This window comes from Sciurus vulgaris (assembly GCF_902686455.1).
Source record: "Sciurus vulgaris genome assembly, chromosome: 4".
Lineage (NCBI taxonomy): Eukaryota > Metazoa > Chordata > Mammalia > Rodentia > Sciuridae > Sciurus > Sciurus vulgaris.
This window is the reverse complement of record NC_136464.1, coordinates 25,801,381-25,828,511: the sequence shown is the minus strand read 5'-3', so window position 1 is coordinate 25,828,511 and position 27,131 is coordinate 25,801,381. Positions and strand designations below refer to the sequence as shown.

The 27,131-nt window shown below is 47.3% G+C and overlaps 1 protein-coding gene across 1 annotated transcript; it reads right to left on the bottom strand.

Annotated features, from left to right (window-relative positions):
- Nucleotides 1-10,581: 10,581 nt before the first annotated feature.
- On the bottom strand, nt 10,582-14,371 carry CALHM3 (calcium homeostasis modulator 3; the record flags this gene model as incomplete). The annotated part of the gene is made up of 3 exons (XM_079136772.1): nt 10,582-11,055; nt 12,949-13,204; nt 14,085-14,371. 3 exons carry the CDS (start codon nt 14,369-14,371, stop codon nt 10,582-10,584), a joined length of 1,017 nt encoding a protein of 338 aa, XP_078992898.1.
- Between the last annotated feature and the right edge of the window lie 12,760 nt (nt 14,372-27,131).

Genomic DNA, 27,131 nt, shown 5'->3' with positions numbered 1-27,131 from the left:
TTATATACCTTTGTTGGACCTGGCTCTCTGTAGCAATGTCCCCTTTTAGTGTTATCCAAGCTGGCTGACAGGTGCCTGCTTTACCCACATGTCCTGCAAATTCCAACTGCAATGTTATTTTAAAATCTTTTGACATAAGGGCTGGGGGTGTAGCTCAGTGTAGAGTACTTGCCGAGCATGTGCAAGGACCTGGGTTCTGTGTTGGTGCACTCCTGTAATCCCAGTGACTCGGGAGACTGAGGAAGGAGGATTGCAAGTCTGAGACCAACCTCATCAATTTAGTGAGAACCTAAGGACTCAGCGAGACCCTGTCTCAAAATAAAACATAAAAAAGGGCTGGGGATGTGGTTCAGTGGGTAAGTGACCCTGGGTTCAATCCCCAGTTACTCCTCCCCCCCAAAAATCTGATATTAAAAAATATGTTCACTGAAGCAACCTCAAGGTTTTTGCTTTGAGAAGTTTAGAAGATTTCACTTAAATGTTTTATAGAAACTCAGTATTTAACACATTTCCTAGTACTTTGTTTATTTTTATCATAATTACATAAGATAATCATTTTGTTTCGTTTTTCACCAGTCTCTAGATGGATGTCTCCAAATCCCCTGAGTTTGTCCCTCTGTCATAAACTGATAGTAGAAGCCAGGAAGTGAAGAATGCTAGGAACAGGGTTGCCTCTGAAGGGTGGAGGGGCAGGGTGGCTCCATGAGCCCAGCTGAGGCCAGAGAGCCATGTTGTCCATGGCACAGAAGGGACACAGGCTGCCTGGGACTCTGCGGGTTGAACGTTTGTATCCCCCCAAAATTTGCAAGTATGAACCCTAACCCTCAACACCATGGTATTAGGTGGTGGGGTTTGGGGGAGGTAATTAGGTCATGAGGATGGAGCTCTTGTTCAGGGGATTAGTGCCCTTATAAAAGGGACCCCAAGCTGGGCTCGGTGGCGCACGCCTGTAATCCCAGCAGTTTGGGGAGACTGAGACAGAAGGATCACGAGTTCAAAGCCAGCCTCAGCAAAAGTGAAGCCCTAAGCAACTCAGCGAGACCCTGTCTCTAAATAAAATACAAAATAGGGCTGGGGATGTGGCTCAGTGGTTGAGTGCTCCTGAGTTCAGTACCCTGTATACCCCCCCAAAAAAAAGAAACCCCAGAGAACTCTTACCCTTTTTCCTACCAGGTGAGGACACAGTGACAGTGGCCTTCTGTAACTGGAAAGGAGGCCCTCACCAGAACCCAACCCTGCTGTCACCCTGGTCTTAGACTTTCGGTCTCCGGAACTAGGAGAAATGAACCTGTGGTTTGAGGTGATCTGTGGTATTTTGTTACAGTGGCCCAGACACCTCACCTTCACTAGTGCCATCCCTCGCTGTCCTCAACGGCCTGCCCGTTCACTTGTTCCTTTTTTTCTTTTTTTTTTTTTTTACTTAGGCTGTTTCATTTTATTATTATTATTATTTTTTTGTAAACAAATGGGATACATGTTGTTTATTTATACATGGAGTAAAGGCATACCATTTGTGAATCATAAATTTACATAGGGTAATGTTGTTTGATTCATTCTGTTATTTTTTCCCTTCCCCCCACCCCTCCCACCCCTCTTTTCCCTCTATACAGTCCTTCCTTCCTCCATTCTTGCCCCCCTCCCTAACCCTAACTCTAACCCTAACCCTAACCCCTCCCACCCCCCATTATGTGTCGTCATTCACTTATTAGCATATCATTTGTCCTTTGGTTTTTTGAGATTGGCTTATCTCACTTAGCATGATATCCTCCAATTTCATCCATTTGCCTGCAAATGCCATAATTTTATCATTCTTTATGGCTGAGTAATATTCCATTGTATATATATATATATATATATATATATATATATATATATATACCACAGTTTCTTTATCCATTCATCAATTGAAGGACATCTAGGTTGGTTCCACAGTCTGGCTATTGTGAATTGAGCAGCTATGAACATTGATGTGGCTGTATCTCTGTAGTATGCTGATTTTAAGTCCTTTGGATATAGGCCAAGGAGTGGGATAGCTGGGTCAAATTGTGGGTCCATTCCAAGTTTTCTAAGGAATCTCCACACTGCTTTCCAGAGTGGCTGCACTAATTTGCAGCCCCACCAGCAATGTATGAGTGTACCTTTCTCCCCACATCCTCGCCAACACCTGTTGTTGCTTGTATCACTTGTTTCTTTCACTGAACAGTCAAGTTCTCTTAAGGAGAAGCTGCTTCCCAGAGTGGTTCAGAGCAACCTAACCAGTGACCCAGATTCAAATCTTAACCATGCCACGTACTTGCCAGGGACTTTGGGAAGTCATTTAACCTGTGGGTGCCTCAGAATTCTCATCTGTGAACTGGGGAGAATGATGGGGCCTACCTCTCAGGGGGTTGTGAGGGTGCAGTGAGATGCTGCAGGCGAGGGGCTCAGCGCAGTGCCAGGCCCAGCGTGAGCTCTCCAGAGATGATGGTTACAACATGATGGCAGTAATAAAGATCCTCTCCACACCGGCCTCAGCCGTGCTTCAGAAGTTAGTATTAGGTCACGCAAAGGGGCCCGGGGGAGAGTGCCTACTGTACCTTTAGGAAAATGCCCAATTTGCATAGGAGAGCTTGATCCTGTGGTGCTCGAGGGGCGATGCCCTCGCCCAGCAGCTGCTGGAGCACCCAGGGCACGGGGCAGTGGGGGAGGCAGGAGCCCACAGCGGATGCAGCTGCCAGGCAGCTCAGGTGCTGTCAGGCTGTGTCATCAGAGGACTGAGGTCTATTTTTGGTGCTGGGGATTGAGCCCAGGGCCTTGTGCGTGCTAAGCAGTGCTGCCACTGGCTCCACCCCAGCTTCAGGTACGCAGACCTAGGCTGCTTCTCTCCCCAGGGTGGAACCACCCTGGGTAGTACACTGAGATGAAATGGTAGTGTTTGCTGAAGAATCCACAGGCTTTCTTACTGTTCCCAGCCTGGTTTCCAGGGAGGCTGGGCCAGGCATGAGACTCCTAGAACAGAAGTCTACCCGAATGCCTTACTATCTTCCCGTTCTTTTTCTCTCTTGTGATACTGGCCCTGGAAGTCAGGTGTCCCCATGCCTCTGTGCCCCACCCAGTCCCCTCAGCACTCCTAAAGGCTGCTCAGGGAAGTCCCCTGGGACCTGCTGCCAGCAGGCATTCATTCTGGCATTGGGTTTACATTTGGCTTAAAAGCTAGCTGGTTGGGGTCGTAGGAAGCACTGGATTAGGGACAGTGATTTTGGGAGGAAACCCTCCATTGTTCTCCTGTGCTTCTGACCCTATGTGGTTCCCAAGCTTCCCATGAGATTGCACTGTAGGTGTCCATGGCCATGACTTGGGGCTCTTCCACCCTCGGCTGGTTTTCGGTGCTCCCTGGGGTCACTTCTGTTCCCTCCAGGGTTTCCCAGGAGCAACTTCCACATAAGCTACTAGTACTCACTTCCCTGTCCCGGGCCTGCCACTGGGGATACCATGTGTCTTGAGGGTGGCCTCATGAGATGGGGCCATCTGCCAGCTAGGACCCCAGGTGACTGCAGAGCCAGTCCCTCGCCCATCCTCCTTCCCTGAGCTTGAGTTAGGCATCCATCTTAGTCCTGTGAAGCCACTAATGTTTTGGCTTTATTTTTACTTCATTTATCTATCTATCTATCTATCTATTTATCTCTCTATCTATCTATCTATCATCTATCTATCTTAGATATTTATTTTTACAGAACTGGGGATGAAACCCAGGGACACTCTAACACTAAGCTGTATCCACAGTCTTCTTTTTTTAAAATATTTTTTTAGTTGTTGATGGACCTTTGTTTTATTCATTTATTTATATGCAGTGCTGAGAATCGAACCCAGTGTCTCCACATGCTAGGCATGTGCTCCTCCACTGAGCCACAACCCCAGGCCCCCACAGTCCTTTTTAATTTTTATTTTGAGGCAGGGTCTTGCTAAGTTGCTGAGGCTGGCCTTGAACTTGCAACCCTTCTACTTAGCTGCCTGAGTCACTGGGGTTACAGACGTGTGCCATTTCACCTGGCTGCATATTATTTTTATATTCCAAATCTAGCCTAGCTAATACAGTGTCTTTTATTTAGTTTTATTTAAATTAATTGATTAGTTGATTGATTGATTTATTTTGGTACTGGGGATTGAACCCAGGGGTATTTTACCACTGAACTATATTCCCAGCCCTTTCTATTATTTTGAGACAGAGTCTTGCTAAGTTGCTGAGACTGGTCTTGAACTTGTAGTCCTCCTGCCTCAGCTTTCGGAGTTTCTGGGATCATTGCACAGGCTGACGCAGTGTCTTTGTGATTCATTTTAAGCAGGACACCCAGAGTCTGTTCTACCTCCTAAATCCCTGTAACTTACCACTTCCCTCCATCTCCACCCTCATCCAAGCTCATCAGCACTAACTTGCCTTTTGCAGTTAATACTGGGTCCCAACCAAGCCACTCCGAGGCTGTGACCAGAGTGATATTTTAAAAGCAAACATCTGATTTATCCACTACTTTGTTTCCTTCAGTGGTGAAGTTCAAAGTCCTTCGCACAGCCCACATAATGCCGCTCTCCCGCTAGGGTCTACACTTCAGTTCACCAGTTTCCTTTCTATTCCCCACACAGGACAAACCCCTTCCTACCTTAGGGCCTTTGCACATGCTTTGCACATTCCTGGAATGCTTACCCCCCTATTCTTTACGACAAAATTCTTGTTCATCTTTAAGTTCTCAGGTTTGTGGTCCCCCTCTCAGGTTTGAGGGTCTTCCGGAACCCTCAGCTTAAATTAGTCTGCTGCTAGAGGCTTTCATAACTTCCCTCCAAGCACAGGTTACGATCTTAATTACCTACAGAGTGTGTTTATTGACTATCTGGGGCTCAGTTATGGCCACAGGTCCTCTTCTGTCCTATTCATTACTCTCAAAGCTTAAGTATTCTGGGTACATAAAGATACTGAGGAAGTGCTGAATGAATACACTTAAGGAAGTGCGTGAGGTGAGCTTGGCCCAAGTTGAAATCTGTGGGGAGGCAAGAATCCAGACACAAAGGGAGTCAGCACCTGCCATTCTGGTTCTGGGTTTCCTTCCAGGGTGAGGGTCTGTGAGAAGAGTGAGGAGGGCTAAAGGTGGTGGGTGTTCAAAGCTCACTGCCCAGTGTCACCTCTGCTCTCCCCTGTCTGCCACCCCAGACCGTTTCCCACTGGTCTTCTCCAGACTTTCAGGGATACTCTCCCCATTCCACAGCCCCCAGCCTCCCCAACACAGCCTACCAGCACAGGCAAGGAGAAGAAATTTCATTTGGTCTCAAAGGGTTGGGTGCAACTGGGGCCTCAGCAGAGAACTCCTTAATTTTCTGAGACCCTCGGAAGTGGAAGCATGCTAGGGTGGATGTGATTCCTCTGCTCCCATCGGGTCTTTTGATCCTACTGCCTTGCTCCATACGGGATGCCAAAGGTCACTCCTGTATCAGCATCACAAATTGGGGCAGGCTCCAAACTCCTTCCCTTCCATTATAATCATGGGTGGGGCAGGTGCCCAGGGATTTATATGAATCCCACAGAACCACCCATCTGCTTGGCTTAGACCAATCCCTGGGTGAGCAATCCCCGTCCTGGGCACTTGCCAGTGGCCAAGGATTTTCCCCTCAGTCTTCCCCTCCTGAGTCTCCCAGAAGTGCTGGATTTGAGTTCATTCCTGAAATTCAGCTACCTCTGTGTTCTCTGCCTCCGGGATTGCTCCATTTTTTCTCTGTCTGCCCGCTGTTCTTCCTCCAAAACTCACCCTCATCTCACTCAAGACTCTCTCTCAATGGTCCTATCCATTCCTGAAGCTTCAAGCACCCTCTTCACATGGGCGAATCCCAACTATGCCCCCTTTTCCTGTAGGACAAAGTCAAAGTCTGGAACTGAACCTGGAAGGCTCCTAATACCCTCCCCTCCTCCTGCAGACCTGGCAGATGGAAGCTGCAGCTGCCCCGGCTGAGGAGAGGGGCATTTGTACAGCTAAAGCCCGTGCTTCTAGCAGGTTTCTGCCCTGCGACCTGTGTCTCCCAGAGGAGACTCCATGGATAGGGTGAAGTCAGGGTGAATCCAGAATTGGCTGAAGCTTGGAAAATGAGCTCGGGTCCCCAAGACCATGGCTTTCCTGGGAAAGGAGGGTCTTTAGGAGCTAGGTGGGAGCCTGCTACCTGTGTCCCTCACTCTCTGGTGAGTTGGCATCCATAGCTCCAGGTCGCTCACTCTTGCACATAGTGTGGATGGATGATGGCAAAGAGGTTTGGGGATTGGAAACCACATCATCTAAGAACTGAGTAAGGCGGACAATACTTTCAAAGGATGTCAGGGAAGAGGGTCCTGAAAATGTGTTCCTGAAACCCGGTTCTTGACCTCTGTTGCTATAGTCACTGGCAGGTTTGGCCCTCCAGTGTTAGCGGCTGGTCTTAGCCAGCAGGGCCAGATTCCGAGGCAGCTGAGCTGGACCTCTGCAGCAGGAGATGCCTGCTTAGTGTTGCAGCAGGCGCCAGTCGCCTGCTGGTTCTTTCCTGGTTCTCGCCTTGTGAATTTTAAGAGGGAAACCCACAGACACTGGAGGGTGAGAGTGAAAGAGCAGGGTTTTTTTCAAGTGAGAAGAAAAGAAATAGAGCTCTCACCAGATGAGAGGGGCCCCGAAGCAGACGGCTACTCAGTGTGCTAGTCTAGGGATTAGTACAGCCACCAGGTGTTGGAAAAATGCCAAGGCTATTGGTTCAGCCCGTGACCTTCTGGTTGACCGTGCCCTTTCTAGCCCTTGAGTCTGTAGCCTCCACTCAGTCGGTCCCACTTCCCTTTTCCAGCAGCTCCAGGACAAGAGAATTGGCTGGAATGTTTGGGAATTTTTACAGGTTGCTTTCATGGAGTGGTCTTTACCTTTAGAGAAGACTTTATGGGGTCGGTTGCACTAACTGCCTGCTTGTTTTACTCTCTGTCTAGCCTGTCCTGGGCTCAGGGAGTGCTACTTCCTGGACGCTTCAGTCCTCTGGCCAAGGCCCTTTGCTTTTGCTAAATGGACTCTCACCCTTATTTGATTGTGTGTTCACTCGGCATGTCTCTAACTCCCTGTCCAGACTGGAAGCTCCAGTAAGTCAGGAGCTTGTTGGGCTTGCCCTCTGGGTCCTCCAGGCGTCCAGTAAGTGTCTGCTGAATGAGCAAATGCTACTGGCCCTTTGCCTTGGTTCTTGCTGTTCCCCCTCTTGGATTTCCTCTGCACTCTTCCCTCATTTCTCTCTCCACAGTCAAAACCCTCTCCATCCTTCTAGAGCATTCAAATGGCAGCTCCATATGAAGCCTTCCCTGGTCCCTCAGCTTGGAACTTTATTTCTCCCTGAAAAATCAGAAGGTACATGGCTTGTCTCCATTCTATTGCCCTGTTCACTTTGGATTACCACTATTTCTGCACCCATCTCTGTTCACTAACTTGACAGTGAGTTCCTTGAGGGTGGGGGCAGGTCGTCTGGTTACCCACAGTGGTTTTTATATCCTTGCAGGAGAAAATTTCAAGCAAGAGAGGAAATAGGACACAAAATGCAATAAACGCATTAATGGATATGGAGAATAAGAAATTCCCAAAATAATGAGACCTGGGAAAAAGAAAAGGGAGTTAAAAGGAAGACCATGCATTGACAGCTTCCATCTCCCAAGACAAATGTTTTCCTGATGCTGGCTGCAGGCAGAGAGGAGGTTTCATCATCCTCAAAAGAAAACAGTCTCTAGGAGGCGTTATCTCCTCCAAAGCAAAATCCTTTTAGGCATTGTGCACAGACTTGACCGAAAGGCCCACATTCCTGACTAAGCCAAACTGACATGTTCACTAGACCACCCCTCAAAATACCCTACATAAACCCAGTCCCTTTCTTTGTTCAGTGGCTCATTTTCCACCAGCAGAGTGGGTCCACCGGCACCATCTCATCCCCCTGAATAAAGAGCTGAGATGACGTGTGAGGTTTGCATCCTGCCTGGTCTTTTTACAAGGAGAGGGTCCCTCTCTCTGAGAGAACCCTCTGAGACAAGTGTTCTCTTTGTTCCCTAGTTTTATGGGGATCTTAGAGAAGTTTTTAGAAGTCTCACCCAGGTACCACCTCTTAACTATTATTATTATTATTATTATTATTATTATTATTATTGGTACCAGGGATTGAACCCAGGGACACTTAAGCACTGAGCCACATCCCCAGCTCCTTTTTATATTTTATCTAGAGACAGATTCTCAGAGAGTTACTCAGGGTCTTGCTAAGTTACTGAAGCTGGCTTTGAACTCACAGTCCTCCTGCCTCAGCCTCCTGAGCAGCTGCCACCACACCTAGCTTTGGATTGACAGTAGGATTGCATCAAATTTTAAATCCTCGCTACACATGTTCTTACCACCTGTACCCAAGGAAAACTCATGGTAGGGAAGGAGGAAATTTTGCTATGATAATAAGATTAAAATGATAAATTAAAAATCTAAACGCAACTCTCGATCATCTTGGCCCATGCTGACTGATTCTAAGTGGAACTTGTTTTTTGTTTTTGCTTTTACAGATTTTATGGCAGGTCTGCTTTGCTTTTAATTATCCTATTCTCCTGAGCCTTAGAATCTTTGGTCTGCATGAAGGTCACAGAAAGTCCTCTCTTCAGGAAGATTTGTGTTCTTATAGGCAGAGAGGAGTTTTAAATTCCTTGGCTCAGAGAATAGCTCTAAGGATAACAGGTTTTTGGTCAAGAAATGTAGTACCTATTGACTGAAGTCAGGCAGAGCCAGAATTGCTTTGGGTAAATTGCTTTAAAAAAAAAACAAAAACAAAAAAACCATGCAGGAGCCAGTACGTAGGCACCTTAACTTCACTTACTTACTGCTCAGGATGCCACCTCTCATCTCCACCCTCTCCCTCCATCATTGCTAGAGATTTGCCTAAATCATGCCCTACCCTCATGCCATTTCAGACATTTGCATGGCCTCACCACACCAGGAAGTGGTGGAGGCTGAGCTGCAGAGATTTTCCGTTCTCATAAGGTCCCTTGGCAAGAGCCCAGGAGAGCAGAGATGGCCTGGATAGAGAAAACTGGGCTACAAAGGGGTTTCTGTATTGCCCGGGGCCCAAGGAAGTATAAAAGCCTTGGGTGAACCCAGCTCTGCATGTGTGTGGCAACCATCTGTGCTGGAGATGCAGTTGTGTGTGTGTGTGTGTGTGTGTGTGTGTGTGTGTGTGTGTGTGTGTTGGGTGAGTCATCAGGGAGGGGCAAAGAGGCCCTGAGGCGCTGAAAGACCAGATCTTCCCCTAACTCTTCCTGTTAGGGCTTATGGAGACAGAGTGACAGTTTTCTGCAGATCTGACACTGGTGTTTCAGGGATTTTGCCCCTGAGCTAGACCCTGCACCCATACCAGGCCCTGGAAATTGCTGGCCAAAGGCCAGCCTCTCAGTGACAGCATCAGACAGATAACCCTGGAGAGGCAGTGTACAGGATTGTGTTGAGCTCGGGATCAGGCTGAGGCCTGTGGAGATGGAGGTGATCGGAAAGGTGAGGGAGGCAGCCCCTGCCAGCTGAAGAGGAACAGAAAACTGGACCGAGGAAGGGGCTGCACTGGAAGGGGCCTGGGCCAGCCCCAGAATTGGCTGGCTGGAAACAGAACTGGTGGGAACTGGGAAAGTAGTAGCTGCACAGAATAGCCCCTGGACATTTAAACACAGAAAAATACACTATTCATCTGGAGTGGCCAGTAAGAAACACTAACTAGGACTTTCTAGAGGAACTCAAAGAACAGCTTGCTAGAACTTACTATGAGAACCTTGATAGAAGCTTCAGGAAACCCAACAAAGGCATCAAAAACCAACCAACCAACCAATGAATCAAATGATCCTGAGGGAAGCCTGATGTGGTAGCTCAGAGCAGACTCCAGAGTCAGGCCTCCTGGCTTCCAATCCCAGCTCCTACATGGGTCACCTTGAGCAACTTAGCTTCTTTAGGTCTTAGTTTTCTCTTCTAAAAATTTGGCCTAATACTCATACTTACTTCATTAGGTCATCATGAGGGTTAATGTATGTGGAGAAGTTAGAACAATGCTTGACACATAATAGTCATCAAATAAGCATGTGCTATTGTGATTATTTTTATTATTTAGAATCTACATCTAGGACCCAGAACCCATAACAGTTCACTTTAGACTCTTGTTTCCCCTCATTTTTTAAGTTGGTGCACTATAATGGAACACAGTGGTGGGATTCGTTGTTACATATTTGTACATGTGCACAAGATATATTCCGACTCTCGCTGTACAAGGTTTGGGCTACTGATCAGAAAAATCAGTATCACTCAACAGCTTGTTTTGAGATTCTGGAGCCCAGTCCTGGATACACTGAATCAGAACTTGTGCTTGCCTAGACCCCTGGATGAATCTGTCCACATTAAAGTTTGTGAAGTACATAGAAGGCCACATTCATAAGCTAGGCTGAGATTGGACCATTTGGAAAGGAGGCCAAGGAGAGTAGGGGTCCTAAGGGCTTGGAAAGTCCTCAGACTGTGTCAACATGGACATTTCACATGGGTGCACTGTTGCTGTTCAAGCCTGGCAGGGTCCTTACACATCAATGTGCTGGGACAGGTCTGTGCCTGGAGCCACCATAGGGGCGCGGTGGCTGAGGCCAGCCCCCTGGAGCCCAGGGGGTGCCGCAAGGTCAAGTGGAGGTTTGCTGTTGTACCAGGTACTTAGGAGGTGGTCTACCTGCTTTCGGCTGCAGACTGCGCGCAGGTGGGCCTTCCCGCTTCCACCCTCCAGGTCCTCCAGGGCTTCAGGGGGCTCGCCCACCAGATCCCGGCGCAGCCCCCGTGCCCGCAGCTCGCTCTGCATGCTGGCGAAGAAGTGCAGCACACAGCGGTGTGCAAAGTCCCGCGCGTGCTCACAGCAAGTCTCATCAAAGAGCTTCTGTTCCAGGTCCACATAGTTGCTCCAGTATCTGCGCTGCAGGAGGACTGTCTGGTCAAAGCAGGGCCTCAGGCAACGGGCCAGGAAGGCCACCACGATCAGCAGTAGGGTGATACTCCAGCCGATGGCCTAGAGGTTGAGGGGGCATGAGGTGGGGTGCAGAGGGGTTCGGGGGCTGTACCTACTGTGTGAGTGGTTCAAAGTCCCTCCATTTCCGACTCCCTTCATCCTTCCTCAAATCCATCCATTTTCCCATTCAGTCATGCATCCTACCAGCCATTCTCCGTCCATCCATCTTTTCCATTTTCTCCTATTCTCCTAGCCATTCATCTATCCAACCATCTCTGCACCCATCCATTCAGTCATCTATCCTCTTATCTATTTGTCCACCATCTTCCCATCCAGCCTTCCTCCCATCTTGTCCATCATCCATCCTCTTAGCCATCCATCTATCCTCCCGTTCATTCATGCTTCCATACTCTTAACCTTCCTTCAGTTTATCACCCACCTACCCATCAGCCAGCCTCTCCTCTCTTTTCATTTAGTCCTTCATGTAATCCTCAAGTGCATTCGCTCATCAATCCACCCTCACATCCATGCATGGATTCTTGCTCTATTTTGTGGGAAGCACTGCGCTAGGAATAGGGACAGGGAACAGTGTCCAGGTAGTGGGAAACTGGAAGCCATTCTCTAAGGAGGGAGCCTATACCCAGCAGATTCTTCTCTCTTCCTTCCAAAACTACATCTCTTCAAGGTCTAACTTAAGGCCTGGAGCAATGAGAAATCACTCCTCTAAACTACAAAGACAGCTGAATGCTTGTCATCTTTAGATATGATTCCCATGATGTACAAAACTGTCTCATACGCTGCACACAGGATCCTCCCACCCAACTTTAAGGCGAATACAAGAGGAGCAGAAAATCAAACAACTTGCTGAGCTTGACATGACTGAGTTAGGATTCAAACTCTTGTCTGACTCCACTTTCCATGCTCTTCCCCTGAACTCAGGAGAGCTTAGAATGTGGAAGCCCACAGGGACAAGCAAGGTGGAGGAGGACAGCAACTCCCTCCTTTATTTTATAGGAGACTGAGGTCCAGCGGGCAGTGCCATGGCCAAGGTCCCAGTCTGAAGCAGAATCAAGTGCTACCTGACCAGTGGTCCTCTCTCATTGCACACCAGGCCTGTGTCTGCCACCAGCTTGTCTGCCCCCCACAAAGGGCAGGGCTTGGGTCTTCATGACCTGTGTGCTCTGCGTGCAGTAGGTTCATGTAATGCTCTTTGGTGAACATAGCCCGTGCGGGGCTCAGGGGATGGTGGTGATGGTATCTGAAATCTGGGAGTGGGGCTGGTTTTGCCCCCAGGATGATGGAGTGGGTACCCTGTAGGGAGCCAGGCACTGAGGGGAACCTGCACTGTGGCAAGGGGGTTTTAAGGAATAATGACAGGTATTCAGATCCATGCCCTGCCTCTTATGTGCTGTATGCCATTGAACTTGTTAACTAAAAACTCTCAGAGGCTTAGTTTTCTCCTTTGAAAATAGGATGATAGCAATTGCATCTGTCTCTGAGGGTTGTGCTGAGGATGAAATGAACTAATGCATCTGAAATACTTAGCCCAACACCTGACGCGTAAGTGCTCAAGAAATGATAATTCAGATTTTTTTTCTGATGTGTAGGAAGAGTGTGTATCGGGGGGAAAGGGGTCAAGCAAGACAGATCAGTACCTCTCCAGTGTTTTCCTGTCATCCAACCTCATGGACATGGCCCTAGCTGACTCCTTGGAGCAGATGGGCACCTGGTTCTCATTCTGGGGTAGGTCAGTATTGATGGTCAAGTGGTCATTTCTTAAGGACCCACATGTCCTGATCTTGCTCCTGATCCCCCAAACCTCCTGCTTTTTAGTTATGTCTTCATCTGCAATGAGGCTCCTCAGGCAATCAAGACCCTGCTCAGCCCCTTCCCACAAACCAACACAGGATATCTTCAGGGATTCAGGGTCTGGGGGAGGACCACCCCTAGTACCTGTGATAGGCACCGCAGGTATCGAGACACGGCCTTTCGAGCAGGATTGTCCCTGACCAGCTCATCTTCCTTACAGGGCACTTTGGCCAGGAAGAGCTGAACTTGACTGGGGGTCATGTTGGCAAAGTCCAGAAACTTCTCAGGATCCACAGAATTGCTGAAGGCACACACAAAGCACTTCCCATCAAGGAGGGCCAGCAGGATCCAGACCAGAGGGGCAGCCAGTGCTCTCTGCAGCACAGAGGAGCACATATACCTGGGAGCAGAGGAAGGAGGAGTCACAAAGGGCAGGTGGAATTCAGCCTGAGTTGGAATCTGAGGACTGCCACTTCCTAGGTGTGAGAGCTTGGCCAAGTAACTTAACTTCTCTGTGCCTCAGGTCCTCACCTTTAAAAATGGGTCCTTTCAACCAGCAGACTCAGGGCTGAGGAGAGCATTCAGAGAGGCCATGCTCACAAGGCCCTTAGCAGAACAGAGCTTGAACCCAGCATGGTATGCAGCATGGGCTGGTGAGCACTGGGAGCTGCTAAGCTCCATCAGCTGATTTTGATCCAGGGCACCACCTTGAGGACACAGGGACGCAGGTCCTTGTCCTTGGGGAACTTGCAGGAAAGGGCATGCAGCTTTTAAGTAAACCACTACTTCTCATTTCATGCAGAAAACTGCTCGGCCTGCCGTGGTTGCCCTTCGTGAATATGGTAAGTTATCATCCATGGCTAGCATGACAGATGTGGCTTGGGGGAATTCTTGGGAACCCTGTATCATTCATATTTTTGTAGCACTGGTCATGGGAAGGTGACCAATGATAGGAATGGAAGTATACATGTATTTCTTGGGAGGTTGAGGCAGGAGGATGACAAGTTTGAGGTCAGCCTGGGCAACTTAGTGAGACTCTGTCTCAAAATAAAGTAAAACACTGCGGGTGTGGTTCCGTAGTGGAGTGCTTGCCAAGTGTGTGCTAGGCCTGGGTTCAACCCCTAGTGCTGCAAGAGTATGTATCTTCCCAAGTGGAAACTGGGTCTCTACGAGCTGAAGGACGTTGGAGAAGAGGAGGCCCAGCTGACAGTATCTGTGGACTGGTGGGGGGGCCCTGACAGTGCCCAGGGATTGCTGAAAGAAGAGGTGTGGGATCCTACCTGATGATGCCCGGGTCCTTCCTCCGGTGTCCCTCGGGCCGACACCACTCCTCCACCATCACCACAGACTGCCGGTTGACCAGCAGGCCACAGAGGAAGAGGGCGAGCGGGGGCGTGAGCAGCAGGCCCAGGCCGTAGAGGGTGTTGTAGCGTGCCAAGCAGGGGCAGTTGAAGTCGAAGGAGGAGTACAGCTTGACGGTGACCGCAGCCAGCAGCAGGCAGATGCCATTCATCACAGACTCGGAGCTGGTCTGGAAGTGCTGGAAGAGCAAGCGGAACTTATCCATGGCTGTCGTGGGGTGGGGGCAGCTGCCCGATGGGTCACTGAGGCTGGCCGCCCAGGGCCTGAGGAGGAGGCTGTGTCCAGTCCTCAGCCCCACCCCTAAGGAATTGAGGCAGAGGCAGGCTGTCTCCAGAAGGCTCTTTTGTCCCCAGTGCTGCTCCCTCTGCTCTGGGGGATGTGTCACTGCTCTGTGACCAGCCAGCCCAAAGCACCTCTAGGCAAATGGGTGCCGCCCTGTCACTCCACCCCTCCCCACCTTATTCCTCTTTTCTTTGGGGTTTGGATACTCAGGCCAGACAGCTGGGGTGACAGGCAAATACTGGGTGTGGTGAGGCAAAGATGCAGATGGAGCCAAATTGTGCTTTCTGGTCTTGGTCAAATACCTGACTTGGCTCAGACCAAGATTTCTTGTGGGCTCCTCACTTGGATCCAGCCCTGGAGCACCTATCCCTGCCTGGGGGCTTCTGAAGGAGAAGACCCCTGGGAAGAGCCTTAAACTGTGCTTCGGCATTTGCCTTGAAAAAGCTCGTGGGAGGGGAGGCCTTCCAGGTGGGGGTACTGCATAACCAAAGGCCAGGGGGAGAAGGGTCAGGCAGACTGGGGGTGTAGCTCAGTGGTAGAGTCACAGAGCGAGGCCCTGGGTTCAACCCCAGCACTGCAGCAAAAGAGAAAGAAAAGTGTCAGACAGGGGTGTTGGGGCCGCAGAGGGGCTGCTGCCCCTTCTCGTCCATTTTATTCTGCTGCCCTCCAGGGCTGGCTAAACACAGCTTCTACTACCTAGGCCTCACACCCGAAAGGTCACCAAGCACCCCTGTTGTTCTGAGCTCTGCCTTCTCCCTTCCTGCCCTTGGGAGGGCTGCCTGAGCCCATTATTAATCTTTCCTAGGTGTGCAGGCTGATCTCCCTTCTAGGTAGTACAGGACCTGGGCCTGTACCTTTTTATTTCCTGGAGCATCTAGGTTGGTGCTAAGCAAACGTTCGTAAGTGATGGCAAATGTTTGTTTCCGTGGAGTCGATGTTCGAACCATCCTTGATTTCCTCTCTAGCTCTGTTCTTTCTCTTTCCACCTCTTGATTTGTACCCACCTCCCTCTCTGCTCTAAGGAGCAAAGGAGTGGATGTAGGTCTTGCCTTCAGTTCCTCTGTCTCTCTCCCTTTGTCTCTGCATCTCTCATTCTTTTCTTTTCTGTCTCCCTAACTCTCCCTTTCTCTGTGTGTGTGTCTTTCTTTCCATGGTCCTTAGTATGTATTTCTGAGTATCTGTCTGTCTCTCTCTGTTGTCGCCTCTTTCTATCTTTCTGTTTCTCCTTTCTAGCATCCCTGTCCACATGGTTTTCGCTTTTGGGGTCAGCAGCCTGGTGATAGCCACAGTAGCCCAGGCCTGTTCCTGAGGTGGGAAGTCACCTGGGCCTGAATGAGGGGTAGGGGTGATTGAATATCCAGACCTCAACTGCATAGGCTCTTCCTCAGCCTTCGTCTCTCTAGTTCCTTTACCTCTTGCCCACAGCCACCGATAAGATAAGGGAAGCAGCAGACTGGGATGGACTTGACCCCACTGGCCCGTGCTCCATCAAGCCTGAACCAGTTGACATCCAGGACCCAAACTCTAAATAATGTACTTAGTGAAATGCCTGTATCAGCCCTGTTGTCCCTTCCTTAGGCCTTGGGTCCTCACAGTCATGCCTGTGCTTCCCATAGCCCTCTGGAGCACACCAGTGGGACATCCTTCTGAATCCCTCCCACTGACACTACATCTCCATGAACTCCGTGGTCACCTGACCAGCCTTCCTTCCATTCTCTCATACAACGTTTAGAAAATGAAAGCATCTCTACTTTTTATTTTTCCTGCTAAAGCACTATTATGACCAGGCGTGGTGGTGCACACCTGTAATCCCAACATTTTGGGAGTTTGAGGAAGGAGGATCACAAGTTGAAGGCCAGCCTGGGAAATGTAGTGAGGCCCTGTATCACCAAACCAAACCAGACCAAACCAAACACTTGAAAAAACACTACTGTTGGAACCAACCTAGATGACCTTCAATTGATGAATGGATAAAGAAACTGTTATATATATATATATATATATATATATATATATATATATATATATACACAATGGAATATTACTCAGGCATAAAGAAGAATAAAATTGTAGCATTTGCTGGTAAATGAAGTTGGAGAATATCATGCTAAGTGAAATAAGCCAATCCCAAAAAACCAAAGACCGAATGTTTTCTCTGATAAGTGAATGATGATACATAATGGGGGGAGGGCAGGGGCAGGTAAGAGAAGAATGGAGGAACTTTGGATTGTGTAGAGGGAAATAGGGCAGGAGGGGATGGGGGAAGGAAGACAGTGGACTGAGACAGACATGATTACCCTATGTATATGTATGATTACACGAATGGTGTGAACCTACATTGTGTACAACCATAGAAGTGAAAAGTTATACCCCATTTGTGTACAATGAATCAAAATGCAGTCTGTAAAAATAAATAAATATATCATGTCCATCTTTAAAAAAAAAAAGAAAAAACATTACAGTGAAAAATTCAAAGATGGCATTATATCTTCCCATCACTGCTCATGCAGAGAGTCTGCCTGTCTAGAGTGGTGTGTGTCCTTCCAGACTTGTGCTAGAGCCCTGTGTTCCAGGCTGGCTGGCCCGCCTGGAGTTCCCCAGGCTAGGGGAGGACTGATGGCTGCTGCTGCTGGTCCGGAGCTCCAGCGGCGCCCACAGCACAGGCAGCCCACATGCCACGCCCACCTGTGACGTCCAATGCGGGGCATGTCTCAGACACCACCATTCCTTCTCCTACCACATGTGACATCGTGTAGGTCTCTCTCTGTGTGTCAACTGCGGCTTCTCTGAAGGATGACAGCCCACCCTGCTGTGTGAGGGACTCCTGGAACCTGCAAAAGGAATACTGTGTCTTAAGTCAGACCATCCCAAATACATCCTGCAAACTTCAGAACTGTCCACAGAGCCTGTACCTCTGATGAAGTAGGAAGAGACACAATCTGGGCCTGTTTATTATTTTTACTTGACATAATAAGCATGTTAGTCCTGGTCCTCCAAGACAGGGTTAACCGTATAGGGAAAATGGTGGGGGTAGAGTTGAGAGGGCCGGGAGAGTCCCCTGGAGGTCAACGGAGTGTGGCCATGTGGAGGAGGGGGCAGGCTCTCTGGGGCAGGAGTTGAGGAACCCTTGTCTACTAACATCACAGAGGACAACCCCTACCCCCTTTTCGGGTAGGGTGCAGTCCCAGAAAGGCTGAGTGTCCTTTCTAAGGTCACACAGCCTGGAGGACAGAGTCAGGAAGAAAGTTGGATCCTCTTGTGCCTTTTTGCCTTAGTCACCCACTGGGCTGTTGACCAGAAAATGGGGGCTGTCTGGGCCCCAAAGCCAGGCTCCTCCACCCTGAGCCAGGGCAAGAGATCTGGTCTAGGCGAGTCCTGAGCAGCACTTGCTTCCATTCTAGTCTGCAGGGTAGGGCGGCCTGAGAAGTCTCCAGAAAAACAAACTATGCTTCTGGGAGGTCATGGTGGGAGGTGAGATCGCTCAGGTCAGCCCAGGCCCCTGGGTTCCTCCAGGGCAGTGACGTGCTGTTGGCCACAGTCAGCTGCCTTGCTGGGTATTCACTGGGAAATGCTTTAGCAAGGACAGATGAAGGACACCAACCATGATGCAGAGATATCATCCCTCTCAGGGCAAGGAGATGGCTGTGGATTTTTTTTTATTTGATTAATCTTTAAAAAAAATTTTTTTTTGTTCTAATTAGTTATATATGGCAGTAGAATGCATTTATACATTTTGATAAATCATTCATAAATGGAGTATAATTTCTCATTTTTCTGATTTATACATATTATAGGATCACATCAGTCATGCAGTCATACATGTACATGAGGTAATAATGTCTGTTTCACTCTACTATGCTTCCTACCCATACCCCTTCTTCTCCCTTCACTCCCCTCTACTTAATCTAAAGTAACTCTATTCTTCCCTATCTCCGTTCCTTATTGTGAATTGACATCTGCGTATCAGAGAAAACATTTGGCCTCAGGTTTTTTGGGTTTGGTTTATTTTGCTTAGTATGATATTGTCCGATCTCCATCCATTTACCAGCAAATGCCATAATTTCATTCTTCTTTAAGACTGAGTAATAGTCCATTATATATATATATGTTGTACCCCATCTGTGTACAATGAATTAAAAAAAAAGAATAATCAAGCAACGATGAATGTTGGCAAGGATGTGGGGAAAAAGGTACTCTCATATTGCTGGTGGGAAGGCAAAATGGTGCAACCAGTATGAAAAGCAGTGTAGAGATTCCTCAGAAAACTTGGAATGGAACCACCATTTGACCCAGCTATCCAACTCCTTGGTTTATACCCAGAGAACTTAAAATCAGCATACTACGGTGATGCAACCCCATTAATGTTTGTAGAAGCTCAACTCACAATAGCTAACCTATGGAACCAACTTAGATGCCCTTCAACAGATAAATGGATAAAGAAAATGTGGTTGTAAATTATTAAAAATCTATTTTTCATAATTGCCTACTTTTTTTTTTTTTTTTGCCGTGCTAGGGATTGAACCCAGGGCTTTGTGCTTGGAAGGCAAGCACTCTACCGACTGAGCTATCTCCCCAGCCCTCATAATTGCCTACTTTTATAATTAAAAAAAATTCTAATAAAATCATAAAACTTTTTTTTGGGGGGGGAGGGTACTGGGTTTAGAGTCCAGGAGTGCTCTGCAACTGAGCTACATCCCCAGTCTTTTTAGTTTTTTATTTAGAGACAGGGTCTTAATAAAGTTGCTCAGGCTGGTCTTGAACTTGTGATCCTCCTGTCTCAGCCACCTGAGTTGCTGGGATTACAGGAGTGTACCACCATACCCAGCTCATAAGACATTTTTATAGGAAAAATTCAAGGGGTTAAAAGGACAAGGTGAAATGGTTATCACATTTTGTTGCCTTAGCCTGGGCTTGCTAAACCAGAAGAAGAAACAGGAAAGAACAGGAGAAAGATTTAATTTACTCATGTGTATGGAAAGATATTAAATTGCACATCTGCTGTGTGATGATGCCTGTAACCAGATTTTCTCAACCTCCCACCCCATCCCAGAGGTCTGTAGCAAAGTTCTTCAGGGTCTTTTAATTCTAGAAGGGTTTTTTCTTTCTTTTTTTGAGACAGGGTCTTGCTGGGCTGCCCAGGCTGGCCTTGAACTCCTGGACTCAAGTGATCCTCCTGCCTCAGTATCCCAAGTATCTGGCACTACAGATGTTCACATTTAAAAAATTCACCTTCCCTTCTCCTTCCTCCTCCTCCTCCTCCTCCCTTCCTCCTTCTCCTCCTTACCCCCCTTCTTCTTCTCTTTCTCTTTCTCCTTCTTCAACACTGGGATCAAGCCCAGGGCCTCACACATGCTAGGCAAGTGCTCTACTGCTGAGCTACATCCCAGCACCTGCTTTTAAAAACTTTTTTTTTTTTTTTTAAATCTTTTTACATATATTACTTTTTTTTTCCCCAGTCTTTAAAAAAAAATTTTTTTTTTGAGACAGGATCTTGCTAAGTTGCCCAGGCTGGCTTTGAACTTGTGATCCTTCTGCCTCGGTCTCCCAAGGAGCTGGGATTACATGTCACATTTTCTTTTTAATGATGACTATAAAAATAATTTTTAAATCATTTGTAAACATGTGTCAACTTGCAACTAGAATATGTTTATTAAGTAAGTCTTTGGTTTCTATCTTTGTTTTTTCTTGAATTGGAGTCTTGCAGATATATTCTTGGGAGTCTTTTAGATTTGTTTTTTTTTTTCCTTTCAAAGTAGTCTGGATATTATTCGGGAAACTGGCTTTATCAGAGCTCCTGTAATTGAGAGGGACCTTTGGGACCTGATGCCCCCTGCTGGAGACACTCACTGTATACCATGGGAGGGGTGTGTGTGAGCCATGGGTGGGTGTACACGCATGGTGTGTGTGTATGTGTGTGTCATGTGTACATATCTGCTGTGAGGTGGGCCTGTGTGCGGTGTGTGTGTGTGTGCTCAGAAATACGTGTGAGTATTACACTTGTTGTATAATGAGACACCCTCCCCTGAGTTTCTCTTTCTTTTCTTTTTCCTTCTAAGGACTGCAGTGTACCGTGTCCTACTCTCTCAGGACCAGGAGGGTGTTATTCCTTTGTGACTAGAGCAGCAGTAGTCACATACAGACCCTCTCTGTCCAAGAGTGACAGTATTTCTCTGTGACCTTGAGGACACAGGCCTTCCTGGGGTCCTGCCAGACCTGGGGGAAGCCACGTGGCACTAATGTGGGCTCCACTTTGGTGGTCCACGTTACCCCCAAGGGACTGGAGGGAGGAAAACAGTGAAAGGGGGACTATTTAACTAAGGGCAGTGGAACAACTGGGTGACATGTGGAAACAATTTAAATGAAATCTCTACCTCATTCTTTATAAGAACATAAATTCCATGGGGTTCAAAGATCTAAGCATAAAAATTATAATCATAAAAAAATCAGAAATAAATTGTAGGTGAATGGATCCTCAGAAGAGGTTAGGAAGGCCTTTGGGAGCTGTGGAGAACAAAGTGGGCCTCATCAAAACTAGAAACTTCTGTGGGCAAAAATACCAATAAGTGAAATAAAACTGCCAAACTGAAAAAAAGCCATTTGCCACACACGCATGCCATACAAAGGCCTGACTTCCTGAATTTGCAGAGGGCTCGTATAAGTCATTATGAAATGAACAATCTTCTAGAAGAAGTGGACAAAGGCTGTGAATTGGCTAGTCACAGAAAGATAAAAGTTCAAAAATCCTGTGACGAGTCTAATCCTTATTCAAAGTTAATTAGGAATCTAAACAACCAGGTACTTTTAAAAAGCTTCCCAAGTTGTTAGAAACTAAAATATTGATAATACCCAATATTGACAAATCTTAGGGAGATAGTCATCTTCATACACCAACAGTCAGGGTACAAATGTATAGGGCTTTTGTAAGATGGCATGGTAATAAATTCAAAGCAAATGTCACTAAAAAAATAGGGTTAAAATGTTACGATTGGCACAAAACAAGACAATCAGATTCAAATCTTAACCTTCTTTCTCACTGACATTCTTCATCTTGCTCAGCACAGTGGCGCATGCTTGTAATCCAAGCAACTTGGGAGGCTGAGGCAGGAGGATTGCAAGTTCAAGACCAGTCTCAACAATTTCATGAGACCCTGTCTCAAAATAATAAATAGAAAAGATTGGGGACCTAGCTCAATGGTAGACTGTCCCAGGGTCAATTTTTAGTACCAAACAAACAAAAGACCACCAAAACCCCCCAACTTGGTCTTTACCACACAGGATATAGTTTCCTTCATTCATAATATACTTTTAATTCCTTCTTTTCTCAGAAGAAACAAATAAGCCTGGGTTTTATAATATTATCCTCCCACCTTTTGGAATGACTAAGAAACTGTCAAGGAGAATTACGCGACCACACTGAAATGAAGTTTTTGCAGACAGACCCTGCTGAAGAGGTTGGTTTTCTGGCTTGGAGATCTTTCTACAGAGGCCTCAGACCCTACGTGTTGGCTCAAATGCAGAGTCATGGGGCCAAAAAACCAAGTGGGCAGCTGGGGTGGGAGAGGGGAGTACCCAACTAGATTTCCTGAATTCTACTCTGCTCCAAAGTCAAAGCACACCAGAGTCAAAGTGATTTCAGGTCACCTTTCCCACTCTTACCTATGTTCGTACTCACTAGAGGAAAGAGATTTCTGAGACAGTCCAGCATGGTTAAATGGATGAAGAAGGGGTTTGTGGGAGATGCTGGGGCTGCAAGTGAGTAGCCCCAGCTCTGAGGGTAATCAGGTGTTCAGAAGGCCACGCTAGGAAGCACCCCTCCTGCTGACTATACCTTCAAGCTTTGGCTCTATAAAAACAAATATTTCCCAGGTGTCTGCAGAGGGTTAGGTGCTGGTCCTACACAGATGTCCACATGGGGCATCTCACCTTGGGCCGGAGTGCTCTGGAGCACCCTGATCTGGGGTTGGGTTTAACCTTCTCTGAAACAGTCCTCACCATGGGGAGGGCTTCTCTGGCTCAGAATGAAAGATAAGAAAGTGGCTTTAGTGGAGTAAACATGCTCAGAGGGCAATCTGAGCAGTGGCTAAAGAGTAGGGCCAGTTTCCTCAATGACATGATTTCCTTGTAATGAAGCTGCTAATAAAAGCTATAAGAACATACGATCCCCCCTGAAAAGCTCTTTGCATTTTGAAAGAGGAAAAGAGCAACCTGCAAACATGTCTTATGGTGCTTGGTTTTCAGTTTGCCAGAGACAAAGGGAATTCTCATGGTGTTCTAGTGCTACCTAGTGGTGGTTGGAAAGAGAAATGGACAGGAAAAAGGAGGGGGAGCAGGAGGTTGTGGGGGACGCAGGGCTTTCAACTTGGGGATTCCCTCAGGAACTTTGGGGGTACCTCTAGGACTCTCTAGGGAAAAGTGGGTCAAAGTGAGATGACACACTGTCAGCAGAAACTAGGGGAAAGTCAGTCTTTACTCAGGGTTTGTGATGAAGGGCACTTAGCATGAGTTAAAGCTATTGACTCATTGGAGAAGGACTTCCTGGCTCTTATTTGTCTTCCAGCTTTTGCCATGAAGGAGTTTTACATTTTTATGCAGTCATACTTATCATACTTTCCTTTATGATTCTCTGGTTATGTAAGATTCTTGGAAAGGCTTTTCTGCCAAATAAAGGCTATTTAAAATATCTATGAGAAAGAGAAAGGGAGAGAGAGAAAGAGAGAGAGAAAGAGAGAGGACAAAGGCAGGATGCCAGGGTACTGCAATCATTCCAAGCTTCTTTCTCTGGTCTCAGTGTTGTTCTTTTCAATCTATTTTGTGTTCATTCGAAGCTGGGTTCTGACTGGCTAACTTCCAGAGAACTGAGCCAAAGCCACAGGGAGATGTAAGGGGTCTCAGGCAGGAAGGGGCTGCTTCTAGAAGTCAGTTAGGAGACCTCCCCAGCAACAAGTGTCACTCTCAGGCTGGGGACTCAGAAGAATCCAGCCGGGTACAAGTATGATATCACATGGGCATGATATCTGGACTCAGAACTTGCTAGAGGTATAACTCAGCTCTTCACTCAGCACCTAGGCAAGCAACTGAGCTTTCCTAAACCTTGGGATTTTCATTTGTAAAATGGGAAAAGAAGAAGAGTAAAATCACAGCAATGGCAAGAATTTATAACTCTCGGGATTGTAATGAAAGTTTATATCTCCCAGACATGAACTGTTAGACCAAGGCCTGGTTCATGTGAATAAGTCCTTCAGTAATGTCACTTGCCACAGTGATCTGAATAAGTGGCCCTGGTCAATGGACAAAGGACTTTGAAGTCATTACACAAGCTTCTCTGATGGGGGCACACTATCCTCCTTTTGGCATTGGACATTTTCCTTTCTGCTTCTTGTAGGAGCTTCCTCTTGACCTTTCAGATGCAAACTTGGGAACATGCATCAGGTCTGGATTTTTTTTTTTTTTTTTTTTTTTTTGTACTGAAGTTGAACCCAGGGGCATTTACCACTGAGCTATATCTCTCGCCTTTTTAATTTTTTTTTTTTTTAAGAATTGAGACAGAGTCTTGCTAAGTTGCTGAGGCTGGCCTCAAACTTGCAATCCACCTGCCTCAGTCTCTGGAGTCATTTGGATTAAAGGCATGCTCCGCCATGCCCAGTTTGGGCCTGGATTTTATGAACAGGCACTGTAAACCCAGTATTTAGGCCTATAGGATTTTTAAGGGTCTGCTTGAGATTGGGAGGAAAAATTACTCACTCTGAACTATGAAAGGAAAACTTCAAAATAAAAATTAAAAAGCGTTCAGTTAAATGCCTATAAAACTGAACATTGTATCACTTTATTAATCATTAAATGGTAGTTCTCATAAAGATTTCATTATATTTGAAGACCATCATAGGTTTTTCTCGCTTGGCAAGAAACTCAACACATGCATGATTGCTTAGAAGTAAAACAAGTGGTAAATTTGATGCGTTCCGTGTAGTCCAGTGATTCCAACAGCCAAATTTGTAAAAACCCTTGCAAAAAGTATCAGGCAAGAAAATTGTTTCAAGTAGAATGTGGTGTATTTTAGTGTATTTGCCTTAGTGGGGTTAGACCCCAAAGATAAGTTTGGGGGTCTCTGAAGATCTTACAATCAATTCAGGGGCCACCAGGTAAGTCTGCAGAGCACGGGAGGGGAGCTGAGGACCAGGCATAGCCACCTCTTGCCCTACCTTCCAAGGTGGCTGGCCCTGCTAGGGTGGCCTGGTCCCCCAGTGGTACTCAGTGTTCTCCAGGAAAGGCTGCGGGCCTTCTTTAAACCTCATCCCCCAACTAAAATGTGTGGACCAGTTTCCCAAGGTGTGATCAATAAGTGACCTATTTCGGATTCCGCTGAGTCAGAATCTTCTGTGGGGAGGATCTTCATTTCAGTGACTTTCTCCCCCTGTCCCCAAGCTCCTATAGATGATTCGGATGCACATCTAAGTTTGTGAATTATCAGTCTGGAGTGTGTGTGTCCCAGGAGGAGGGTAAGAGATCCAGGTTTTACTCAACCAATTGTCTATTTAGAGAAATTTCCTAATATGATATAGTAGTACATACATAGATTAAAATTTTATTGCTGCTAGGGGTGCACAATCAAAAAAGTTTGGAGCTGAGAGCCAACTGCCTGGATCTGCAATCTCTGCAATCAGTAGCCATGACACTGACTGAGGGGTGTCATAGATACCCTGTACCCTGGCCTGGGAGGTGGAACTGGAACTAGAACACACAGATGCACACGACAGGCTGCCCTTTGGTGCTAACAAGGAAGTTGGTGCTCAATAAATGGTCTCTGGGCAATGAACGAACCTGAATTCTGAACTACCCGAAAAGAGGGCCCATTCCAGCTCAAATGGACAGCACAGAGCTCCAGCCCACAGAGGGAAGGCTTCTAGCCTCAGGGAAATGAGGAAGATGTACCATTGAACTATTGAGAAAGGAGTGGTCCCAGAAAAACTCTCTGACTGGCTGGGTGGCTGTATTGATAGGTTAATTCATATTTTTTTTTTATTCATTTAATAAACACATAGTATATCTACTGTCGTTTTAGTCAGTTTCTAAGTTGTGACCAAAACACCTGAGAAGAACAACATAGAGGAGGAAAAGTTCATTTTGGCTCACAGTTTCAGAGGTCTCAGTCCATAGATGGTGACTCTATTGCTCTCAGCCCAAGGTGAGGCAGAACATTATGGTGGAAGAGTGTGGTGGAATAAAACAGCTTAGAACATGGCAACCAGGAAGGGAAGAAAAAGGGGGTGGGGGAGCTTTGCTTACCAGAGACAAAATATAAACCTGAAAGGCATGCTTCCATTGACCCGCTTCCTCCAGTCATACCCTATTTACCTACCCAGATTACCACCCAGTTAATCCATAGCAGTGGTTTGATCTACGGATTAGGTGACAACTCTTATAATCATTTCACCTCTGAACATTCTTCAATTGTCTCACATTCATGAATTGTCTTCATGAGCATTTGGAGGACAACTCACATCTAAACCATAACAACTATGTTTCAGGCACCTGATTTCCACCCTCAACATGTCCAGCCACTCCCTCCAGTTCAGGTAGGACAACTCCACATAGGTTTTCTGATAATCTGAGTAATTCTGGGCTGGACCTTGGGGATGTGAGGGGGATACATACCCTAGCTAGGGATGCATGTCGCTGTTCCCTAATTTAGGATTAGTTTCTCAATAGGGAGGGAGTTTTTATTCCATTGACTAATGTGGTCTCAAGTTCAGGGTGGCCCGGGTTGACCTAGATGATCCCCATTCTTGCTTGCCTGGTAGGGGCTGGGATCTGGTCCCTGGGTCAGCATTGAGGGACTCAGGGAAGGAAGAAAATGGACTCTAGTCAAATATTTTAACCTGGAGACTTTTCAAGATCTGAACGTAGCTGGATAGGAGCTGTGAAGTTAGAAGGGGAAGAGGGGAACCAGTGGGAAGAAATGGGGCAAGGAACCATAGGAGCAGAGAGATGGCAAGGAGAGAGTGGTAGGATGGGTATAAGCAGAGAAGGAAGGGAGAGGAAGACAAAGGAGCTGGTGGGGAGAGGGAGCGAGCTCATGCTCAGAACAGCTTGACAAAGGAAGCCTAGGTGGGTGAAGGAAGGGGAGAAAGAGGTTCAGAGCTACGGCTGAAGGAATCCGGGCTCCTCCTTGGGTCCCTGCCTCGTCCTCCCTCCTACCCTTGCACACACAAGTACATCCATCCGGCCCTCAGAATCCGCCCCACTGGGAGGGAGTTGCCACGGCGACAGGTGCTGGAGCACCACCTTGTGAGTATTAATAGCTTCCATTGGAGCCACTGAAACAGTGACTTCATCCTTCCCCTGGCAGCTTCCTCCTCCCTCCTCCTTTCCAGGATGGATGGCTGCTTCCCCGGTCTGGCAGTGTCTTGGTGGAGGTCTATTGGAAGGCATGGGGGTCCTGGGGAAAGGAGGGTACTGGTGTTCTTTGATCCTCTGACCACAGGAACGGTTTTTGGAGCACAGGACCTCTCAGAGGGCTCACGCTTAGTCTCTCTGGGTTCCACGCAGCCAGATCTACCTCCCTTAGCTTCCTGCTTGGCCAGAGACCTGCCCCTAGTTGACACAACCGTGGTGTCCCCTTCCCCAGTCCAGAGCTCCCTAGAAGTTTTACCGTGGTAAGGCTAGGGAGGGGCCTAGAGTGTGGC